An 11483-nucleotide genomic window follows, 5' to 3' on the forward strand; every position below is an offset into this window, starting at 1 on the left:
TTCTACTTCAATGGAATGACTACTGACGTCCCAAGGATCCCAAATAGCAAGGGCCGTTCACAACGTTAGGTTTAGAATTGTTTGGTTAAAGGGGCAATCGGCAGTTGCCACATCCATTTTTGGACTTTTTTGATAAATGAATTATTAAGTACCCATTTATTCTTGAGGAATATAACTTATAAATGCTAAATAAGCTTAGTTTAATTGTCGTACCCCATCAGACCCCAAAATATAAGCTTGTTTTACTCGAATGGTTGTAAACAAAGTAAATGTCGCCTCAAAACATGGTTACAATTATAACATAAAAATAATTGTGATACCATAGATGGTCAGACCTTGCATCCATAGCTTTCACTCGCTGTACGTGGGTGGTTGCATTTCTCCAGCCCCATCCCTCAGTTTTTTACAAAAACGCTTTGTTGTTGTTTCAACTGCTGATTGGTCCTTTAAAGGGGAAGTGGCAGCCATGGATCACATTCATTCATCTTTATCAGTTAATTACAATCCTGTACTTTCACCTGTTTAGTGTGAATATATAAAACCCAATATGAATGTTGTCTTCTCTACCTCACAGTCATTGTGTGGATTGGAAAGTACCTGCCTGGCTTCCCAGCTGTGGTGGTGAATCTGATCTTTCCCTGTTAAAGACTAGTTGTGTGTAATCAATCTTGTCTAAATATGGGCACTTTGCTCATAGTCACGTGATTCCCATGGTGGTCTGTTTGATCTTGTGGTTTCACATCATTCTCTTTGTTTGAGAGTGCAGCAGAAGAATTCAGATATATCCTCCCTCTCTCATCATTGGCAGACCGTGTGAGAAGAAACACCCACTTTGTCCTTTGTTAGCAGCCCTGGCATATACAAGCAAATGTTTCCCAATTCCCAGTCACATTCACAACAGTCTGATGCAGTACTATACTGATCCCTTCAATTGCTCATCCCTAACAAGACTCAGGACAAGGCCCAGATGCAGATGCAGAAGCAGGAAGCAGACAGTTAGAATCTCAGATGCTTATTACAAAACAGGGGTTAGGCAAACTGCAGGTCCAGGGCAGGCAGAGGTCACTAATCCAAGGCAGTGTAAATCGGGGAAAGAACCGCAGGCAGGCTCAGGGCGGGCAGGATGGTCAGAACCGGGGAGGACTGGAAACCAGGTAAACACGCTGGTAAGACTTGACAAGACAAGACAAACTGGCAACAGACCAACAGAAAATGCAGATGTAAGTACACAGGGGATAATGGGAGACACCTGGTGGGGTGGAGACAAGCACAAGACAGGTGAAACAGGTCAGGGTGTGACAATGCAGCTTTTCAAAAACAGCGGTCCACTCCACACCACACCACTCTGAAGAGAAGCTGCTATTGAAAAGAGACACCCTACTACTTCCTGGTCCAGTGAATGGGATTTCTGTGTCACAATCATACTTGTCATTCTGACCTCAGAATGCCTCTCTCTGTTTCTCTGTGCTAGACAAGACCTCTAGTACAGATGTAGGATCTTAATTTGAGCCTGTTTGCTACAGAAATTAAATAATCTTACAGCAACAGGAAATGTGAATTATTATGTGGATTATAATGAATGGACATTTTTTGTTGTTGTAGGACTTGATTAAAAAAAAATTGGTATGGAAAATCAAGTCTGGAATTTTTTTAATGGAAATGACAAACCTTAAAATCCTTTGTAAACCTTGAATACACTACAAGTTTGCATATCCTGCCGTGCAGGAAACTTCCTACAACATCAGGATGATCAAACGAAGATATGCCATGCAGCTACGCTGTCTGTGGTTATTTGCTGCAGGTGACCGGAGGGGAGTGGTGCAGTAGTGCTTCACAGGCTACCATTTATTATACATTTTACTTGCAAACGACTGGTGGCTTTATGGAGTGCATCATTAGGTTGCTCTGAGCTAGTCAGTGCAACTGGTATAGTGACACAAGGACCAAACGAGCAAGGCGAATGCCCCGCCCACCTGAGGATTTGTCTTTTTCAGCAATCTATTTCCTGTGTTTGAGGGTTGCAAAAATCCACTTGTCACTTAAATCCCCCCATTAACGTTACGACCACAGAAATGTTTCAAACAATCCCCATTAATGGCTGAAATGGGCTCAAGGGGATACATTGGTTTTCCACTGAATCTGTAAGAATACGAAAGCTTCATCTGGGATTTAACACACTGTCTCGACACACTTACATCACAAAAAGAGAGGAAAGATAGCTTTATTTTGATGGGTGTAGATATTTCATTGGAATTGAAAAAAAGTGATCATTTAACACAGTTGAAATGTTTACAAATCAGAAGCGCTGAAATGAAAGAAACTTCCCGAAAATGACCACTCAGATTATAGTGATATTATATCTGATCTCACGAATAATGTATAGTATATTTAGATAAGTGTAATCTAGAGCCAAGCATGTGGATTTTTAAACTGGGGGTATTCTGCTACAGTAAACATGTCATCCCCCACAAATTATAAAGCAACCCCCCCCCCCCCCCCCCCCCCCCTTAGGCCAATTGAGATATCATGTGAGACTAACACATTTCAGTTAATTACCATAGCTCCAGCCTTGGGCCAATCAGTGTAATTTTGTAAATGACGGATCTCTATGGCAAGACGTATGTTGTTTTAGGTACTAGTCTAGAAAATATTGGGTTGAGAGACCAATAGTCAATAGATGCCACATATCAAGATTCTTGCAGATCGGTAATTCAGTGCCAGAAGACTAGCGTTTAAAGGGTTTTTCACAAAATTCAAAATGTCCGAAAATTCATAATGGCGGACCTTATGGTTTCCTTGTGAGGAGAGGGACATATGTACCGAATCTCAAGACTATAGGTCAAACTTGGTGAGGGGTGTGACCTTTCAGAGTTTGCGTTTTCAATGCTTGTATAGCGACACAATCTGCCCAACTCATTGTGATTTTTTTAACTGCTGGATCTCTATGGCAAGACGCATCGTCCACGAGTTCCCTCAAAATCAGGCCAAAGTTGTCTGATATATCCTGTGTGACTGACTAATATGCGAACGAACGTACAGACTGACAGAGACAGATCCACAATGAGGCAGTCTAGACAGAGCAGGTGAGTGCAGGTAGGGTTGACAGACAGGTAAGTGCAGGTAGGGTTGACAGACAGGTAAGTGCAGGTAGGGTTGACAGACAGGTAGGTGCAGGTAGGGTTGACAGACAAGTGAGTGCAGGTAGGGTTGACAGACAGGTAAGTGCAGGTAGGGTTGACAGACAGGTAAGTGCAGGTAGGGTTGACAGACAGGTAAGTGCAGGTAGGGTTGACAGACAGGTAAGTGCAGGTAGGGTTGACAGACAGGTGAGTGCAGGTAGGGTAGACAGACAGGTGAGTGCAGGTAGGGTAGACAGACAGGTGAGTGCAGGTAGGGTAGACAGCGTAGGTGAGTGCAGGTAGGGTAGACAGCGTAGGTGAGTGCAGGTAGGGTAGACAGAGCAGGTACGTGCAGATAGGGTAGACAGAGCAGGTACGTGCAGGTAGGGTAGACAGCGTAGATGAGTACAGGTAGGGTAGACAGCGTAGGTGAGTGCAGGTAGGGTAGACAGCGTAGGTGAGTGCAGGTAGGGTAGACAGAGCAGGTACGTGCAGGTAGGGTAGACAGAGCAGGTACGTGCAGGTAGGGTAGACAGACAGGTGAGTGCAGGTAGGGTAGACAGAGCAGGTGAGTGCAGGTAGGGTAGACAGAGCAGGTACGTGCAGGTAGGGTAGACAGACAGGTAAGTGCAGGTAGGGTAGACAGAGCAGGTACGTGCAGGTAGGGTAGACAGACAGGTAAGTGCAGGTAGGGTAGACAGAGCAGGTAGGATAGACAGACAGGTAAGTGCAGGTAGGGTAGACAGAGCAGGTAGGATAGACAGACAGGTAAGTGCAGGTAGGGTAGACAGAGCAGGTAAGATAGACAGACAGGTAAGTGCTGGTAGGGTTGACAGAGCAGGTGTGTCGTGGTTGCAGCCCTGTTCCTCACCGCTATGTTAATTTATTAATATATGCAAATAGACCTAGACCATCTGTGTGAACGTGTCTTAGGCATGTTGCAAGGGGGCATGAGGGCTGGAGATGTGGCCAGGGCAATAAATTGCAATGTCCGTACTGTGTTACGCCTAAGACAGAGCTACAGGGAGACAGGATGGACAGCTGATCGTCCTCGCAGTGGCAGACCACGTGTAACAACACCTGCACAGGATCGGTACCTCCAAACATCACATCTCCGGGACAGGTCCAGGATGGCAACAACAACTGCCCGAGTTACACCAGGAACGCACAATCCCTCCATCAGTGCTCAGACTGTCCACAATAGGCTGAGAGAGGCTGGACTGAGGGCTTGTAGGCCTGTTGTAAGACAGCTCCTCACCAGACCTCACCGTCAACAACGTCACCTATGGGCACAAACCCATCATCGCTGGACCAGACAGGACTGGCAGAAAGTGCTCTTCACTGAGGAGTCGTGGTTTTGTCTCACCAGGGGTGATGGTCGGATTTGCGTTTATTGTCGAAGGAATGAGCGTTACACCGAGACCTGTACTCTGGAGAGGGAACGATTTGGAGGTGGAGGGTCCGTCATGTCTGGGGCGGTGAGTCACAGCATCATCTGACTGAGCTTGTTGTCATTGCTGGCAATCTCAATGCTGTGCGTTACAGGGAAGACATCCTCCTCCCTCATGTGGTACCCTTCCTGCAGGCTCATCCTGACATGACCCTCCAGCATGACAATGCCACCAGCCATACTGCTCGTTCTGTGCGTGATTTCCTGCAAGTCATGAACGTCAGTGTTCTGCCATGGCAAGTGAAGAGCCCGGATCTCAATGCCAATGAGCACGTCTGGGACCTGTTGGATCGGAGGGTGAGGTCTAGGGCCATTCCCTCCAGAAATGTCCGGGAACTTGCATGTGCCTTGGTGGAAGAGAGGGGTAACATCTTAAAGCAAGAACTGGCAAATCTGGTGCAGTCCGTGAGGAGGAGATGCACTGCAGTACTTAATGCAGCTGGTGGCCACACCAGATACTGACTGTTACTTTTGATTTTGACCCCCCTTTTGTTCAGGGACACATTATTCAATTTCTGCTAGTCACATGTCTGTGGAACTTGCTCATTTTCTGTCTCAGTTGTTGAATTTTGTTTTGTTCACACAAATATTTACATATGTTAAGTTTGCTGAAAATAAACGCAGTTGACAGTGAGAGGACATTTATTTTTTTGCTAAGTTTACAGTGGGGCAAAAAAGTATTTAGTCAGCCACCCATTGTGCAAGTTCTCCCACTTAAAAAGATGAGAGAGGCCTGTAATTTTCATCATAGGTACACTTCAACTATGACAGACAAAATGAGAAAAGAAATCCAGAAAATCACATTGTAGGATTTTTAATGAATTTATTTGCAAATTATGGTGGAAAATGAGTATTTGGTCACTATCAAAAGTTTCTCAATACTTTGTTATATACCCTTTATTGGCAATGACAGAGGTCCAATGTTTTCTGTAAGTCTTCACAAGGTTTTCACACACTGTTGCTGGTATTTTGGCCCATTCCTCCATGCAGATCTCCTCTAGAGCAGTGATGTTTTGGGGATGTTGCTGGGCAACATGGACTTTCAACTCCCTCCAAAGATTTTCTATGGGGTTGAGATCTGGAGACTGGCTAGGCCACTCCAGGACCTTGAAATGCTTCTTACGAAGCCACTCCTTCGTTGCCCGGGCGGTGTGTTTGGGATCATTGTCATGCTGAAAGACCCAGCCACGTTTTATCTTCAATGCCCTTGCTGATGGAAGGAGGTTTTCACTCAAAATCTCATGATTCATGGCTCCATTCATTCTTTCCTTTACACGGATCAGTCTGATAGGAACCTATATATCATTTCAAAGATTCACTCTGAAGATCCATGGCCTAGCTATACAAAGAGCTCTACAGGGCCCAACCCTAAGGAGGATCTACAAGAGCCTTAGTTCCCAATTTTATTTATTTTTATCTTATCTTCATTTAACTAGGCAAGTCAGTTAATAACAAATTCTTATTTTCAATGATGGCCTAGGAACAGTGGGTTAACTGCCTGTTCAGGGGCCGAACGACAGATTTGTACCTTGTAAGCTCGGGGGTTTGAAATTGCAACCTTCCGGTTGCTAGTCCACCACTCTAACCACTAGGCTACCCTGCCGCCCCAATCACCTAAAGCCCAATCCCAATCCCCAATCCCCCATCCCCAAGGCCCAGTGCCCAATCCCAATCCCCAATACCCAAGGCCCAATCCCCAGGGCCCAATCCCAATCCCAATCCCCAAGGTCCCAATCCCCAAGGCCCAATCCCCAATCCCCAAGGCCCAATCCCCAATCCCCAAGGCCCAAGGCCCAATCACCAAGGTCCAATCCCCAATCCCCAAGGCCCAAGGCCCAATCCCCAAGGCCCAATCCCCAAGGCCCAATCCCCAAGGTCCAATCCCCAATCCCCAAGGCCTAAGGCCCAAGGCCCAATCCCCAATGCCCAATGCCCAATCTCCAATACCCAAGGCCCAATCCCTAATACCCAATGCCCAATCCTCAAGGCCCAATTCTCAAGGTCCAATCCACAAGGTCCAATCCCAAAGGCCCAATCCCCAATACCCAATCCCCAATCCCCAATGCCCAATCCCCAAGGCCCAATTCCCAAGGCCCAATCCCCAATCTCCAAGGCCCAATCCCCAATGCCCAATCCTCAAGGCCCAATACCCAAGGCCCAATCCCCAATACCCAAGGCCCAATCCCCAATACCCAATGCCCAATCCTCAAGGCCCAATCCCCAATGCACAGTTCTCAAGGCCCAATCCCCAATGCCCAGTTCTCAATGCCCAATCCCAAAGGTCCAATCCCCAAGGTCCAATCCCCAAGGTTCAATCCCCAAGGCCCAATCCCCAAGGTCCAATCCCCAAGGTCCAATCCCCAAGGCCCAATCCCCAAGGTCCAATCCCCAAGGTCCAATCCCCAAGGTCCAATCCCCAAGGCCCAATCCCCAAGGTCCAATCCCCAAGGTCCAATCCCCAAGGCCCAAGACTCTTCTGAATGTATTACTCCTCATGCAAATGTGTCTTTCCAAGGACAGGACTCCAGTTCTCCTTCAGATGAATCACTTCCATTCAGCCCCCAGAACAGTTGACTATTATACCAGACTGTGCATTATAATACCATCCTTCCTTGTTGAAAGACTATGTGCATCTGCACTGTGCATAATACATTACTACCATACTTCCACAAAGCCAATGAGTGTATCTATCTCTAATCCATCTCCATCTAAATCATGTGGAGACTGACTGATATGTAACTGAGTGGTTGTTTTCTGCATGACTTAATGGTATTTTGGTGGCTTGCCGCTGGTTAAGGGACAGTGAGCATCAGTTACGTGGTGGCTGGGACTCGGCAGGAGGAGGGTGCCCCTGGAGAGGGGGTGTGAAGGGGAGATTCTGTGAGCTCCTTCCAGGGGCGGGAGGCTGACTCTCAGGGGCACAGTCGGCTGCAGCTGTTCTCTGAGCTGGTTTATGGCTGCAGATGGGCAGAAATGAGTGGTGGAGCACAGCATGGCTCTGTCATACCCCCCCCCCCCACGCCCCCCCTTCTGGCAGGGACACAGAGTATGAGCCCACCATACCACAAGTGAATCCGAAGGCCTTGGGTCAGCCATGTCCAGTGTGTGTGTGTGTGCATGTTTTGCGTGCATGCATGCGGGCATGTGTGTGTGTGGGGGTATATGTGTATGTGTGACACTCACGCGTTGCAGTCATGAGGTTGGCTCAATGGCTGTGTTGATCCACTCTCCATGGAGGGTGTGGGAGGGTTGTGGGGGCGAATGGGTGACCAATGAACACACTGTCTTATTGTATGGGTCGCTACTGGACATGCTGGGATTTGTAACGCAATATGGATTTCACTCATTTGATTGGCAAGTGAGGCTGGACTTCCTTTTGATTCATCACGACCTGTTTGATTAGTGTGAGGGTTAGGATTGGTGGAATTAGTCATATAGTGTGGGAAGAGAGAGAGAGAGAGAGAGAGAGAGAGAGAGAGAGAGAGAGAGAGAGAGCAAGAGAGAGAGCAAGAGAGAGCAATGTTTACATGTTGAGGTATTTTATTCATGTTTTACTGCAAATTAACAGACTTCTTACACCCTGCTGGAAGAAACGGCATAGTCCAGCATAGGCTAGTCATGCTGGTCACGCTCCTTTTCTGTGTTTTTGCTGGTCACCAGTCTTGTCTGTGATTTTGTTGGTCACCGGTCTTGTCTGTGTTTTTGCTGGTCACCGGTCTTGTCTGTGTTTTTGTTGGTCACCAGTCTTGGCTGTGTTTTTGTTGGTCAGCAGTCTTAGCTGTATTTTTGTTGGTCACCAGTCTTGGCTGTGTTTTTGTTGGTCACCAGTCTTGGCTGTGTTTTTGTTGGTCAGCAGTCTTAGCTGTGTTTTTGTTGGTCACCAGTCTTGTCTGTGATTTTGTTGGTCACCAGTCTTTCGCTGTGTTTCTGTTGGTCACCAGTCTTGTCTGTGTTTTTGTTGGTCACCGGTCTTGGCTGTGATTTTGTTGGTCACCAGTCTTTTGCTGTGTTTTGAGCAGTGTTGACCAACATACCATTTATATGTTGGTCACCAGTGTACCAGTATATGTTGGTCACCAGTGTACCAGTATATGTTGGTCACCAGTGTACCAGTATATGTTGGTCACCAGTGTACCAGTATATGTTGGTCACCAGTGTACCAGTATATGTTGGTCACCAGTGTACCAGTATATGTTGGTCACCAGTGTACCAGTATATGTTGGTCACCAGTGTACCAGTTTATGTTGGTCACCAGTGTACCAGCATCAAGGTGCTTCATTATTTAAGACATTACATTACTTACAGGTAACTGCCAGAATAAAGGAACCACCAGCATAATGTCTTAACTGGGCATTGGGCCACGGCCAGCCGTCAGAACAGCTTGCTACACCACTCTCCCAACAGAAATACCATAATTTGGTGTTTTGCTGATGGTAGTCGGAACACACTGTCTCAGGCGCTGCTCCAGAATCTCCTATAAGTGTTGAGATTTGGTGACTGACTCACTGACTGACACACACACACACACGCGCGTGGGAAACATACTATGTAGATGACTCTAAGTATAATAGGTCGTTAATTGCTTAATTATCTCAGGAACCACACCTTTGTGTGGGAACACCTGCTTTCAAAAGACTTTATATTCCTCATTTCCTCGTGTTCCCTTTATTTTGGGCAGTTACCTGTATATCACAAGACCTTACTTCGAGGGCCTAGTTTTTCCCTGATAGAGTGGCCACATCAGGCCTGCAAGTCACATTATGATTCCAGTCATTGCGCTAACGCTAGTTAGCATTGGCTCGTGAAACTACCTCTAACTTCCTTCATACTAAAAAATTATATCCATGATGGTATCTCTTGTAGCTAATGGTATTCATAAAAATCCCCCCCAAAATATTTTCAAAATTAAAATCCCCCCCCCCCCCCCTCCCCCCCAACAGCTCAGACCCCAGTTTGAAAACCCCTGAGCTAGACCATTCTGGACCAGCATCATCAGCATAAACTGGTCCACAGCATCACCAGCTGGTCAGCCAGTCTAACCAGCTAGATCATGCTGGTCAGACCAGCTTGACCAACATAGACCAGCTTGAAATGTAGACTGGCCTATGCTGTATTTTTCAGCAGGCCAGCTAGGGAGAGACAGTCTACATGACCTACCTGTTATGAGAATATGGTTTCCTGAAAAACAAGATCTCTAAGGATTTTTCCTTTTACTTTGGCGCATTGATCAACAATTAGCTGTGGGCTGTTGTATTGATTTTCCACTGGGCGTGACAGAGGGTCAGGAGTGTTGAGGATGAAAACAAGCACCAATCCTCCCGTCTTCTCTACCTGCTCCTCCTCCATTTTTAATGCACTGGGCTGGAACAGCTCCAGGGGAAAAAAACAACTGTGACTAACGTCACCATTCCTCTTGAAAGATGGCCCCTCTGGAAATCCTGCCTCACACCACTCCAGACCTCTCACAGGGAAGAGAAATACCTTTTAAATTCCTCTAGCTTCCAGTCTATTCCAGTCATTCACTCCACAACCTCCTTATCTCAAGGCCAAGTCATCACATTGTTCTGCGATAGGCGAGGTGCCGTCAATTAAGTCAGCTAAAATAAATTGAATACAAACACCATTTCATGGGTGTGAAACAATGGATGCAGAGGAAGCAAGCGAGGGGAGGATGGCATGGAATGGAATAGTGTGGCATGGAATGGAATAGTGTGACATGGAATGGAATAGTGTGGCATGAAATGGAATAGTGTGGCATGGAATGGAATAGTGTGGCATGAAATGGAATAGTGTGACATGGAATGGAATAGTGTGGCATGGAATAGTGTGGCATGGAATGGAATAGTGTGGCGTGAAATGGAATAGTGTGGCATGGAATAGTGTGGCATGGAATGGAATAGTGTGGCGTGAAATGGAATAGTGTGGCATGGAATGGAATAGTGTGGCATGGAATGGAATACTGTGGCATGGAATGGAATAGTGTGACATGGAATGGAATAGTGTGGCATGGAATGGAATACTGTGGCATGAAATGGAATAGTGTGGCATGAAATGGAATAGTGTGGCGTGAAATGGAATACTGTGGCATGAAATGGAATAGTGTGGCATGGAATGGAATAGTGTGACATGGAATGGAATAATGTGGCATGGAATGGAATAGTGTGGCATGAAATGGAATAGTGTGGCATGGAATGGAATAGTGTGACATGGAATGGAATAGTGTGACATGGAATGGAATAGTGTGGCATGGAATGGAATAGTGTGGCATGGAATGGAGTTAATCGGGGTGTTTCCCAAACTCAGTCCTCTGGGACCCCGAGGGGTGCACGTTTTGGATTTTTGCCCCTAACACTACACAGCTGATTAAAATAATCAAACCTTGATGATGAGTTGATTATTTGAATCAGCTGTGTAGTGTTAGGGGGCAAAACAAACCATAAAAACGTGCACCCCTCGGTGTCCCGAGGACCGAGTTTGGGAAACCCTGAGGTAACGGAATGGCCTCAACCACATGGAAACTGTGCGTTTGACACCATTCGTGTTTGACGCGTTTGAGACCATTCCATTTATTCTGATCCAGACATTACTATGAGCCTGTTCTCCCCAGTTAAAGTGCCCTGAGATTACTGTGTGGAAGGGTTGGACAGACACATTCCTTCATTTATTAATGTCTCCTTGAAATGTGGATAAGGAAAGACGTGTTTATGCCGACAGAAAGGAGAAAACAACATGGAAAATGAGTCATTCTGAGCTTTTAATCTCTTGGGGTTTGTAGAATAGAATAGAACGTGAAACTGTTTACTGATTGGTGGAGGCCACTGAGGGGAGTGCGGCTCATAATAATGTCTGGAATGGTGTCCATGGAATGGCATCAAACACCTGGTAACCAATGTGTTTGATGTATTTGAATCCAT

At 46.3% G+C, this 11483-nt stretch overlaps 1 protein-coding gene across 1 annotated transcript; it reads left to right on the top strand.

The window, feature by feature from the left end:
• Positions 1–1123: 1123 nt before the first annotated feature.
• LOC139414330 (basic salivary proline-rich protein 1-like) lies at positions 1124–7049 on the top strand. The gene is made up of 2 exons (XM_071162250.1): positions 1124–1166; positions 6223–7049. Exons 1-2 carry the CDS (start codon positions 1124–1126, stop codon positions 7047–7049), a joined length of 870 nt encoding a protein of 289 aa, XP_071018351.1.
• Positions 7050–11483: the final 4434 nt, after the last annotated feature.

This window comes from Oncorhynchus clarkii, chromosome 1 (assembly GCF_045791955.1).
Source record: "Oncorhynchus clarkii lewisi isolate Uvic-CL-2024 chromosome 1, UVic_Ocla_1.0, whole genome shotgun sequence".
In the NCBI taxonomy this organism is placed as follows: domain Eukaryota; kingdom Metazoa; phylum Chordata; class Actinopteri; order Salmoniformes; family Salmonidae; genus Oncorhynchus; species Oncorhynchus clarkii.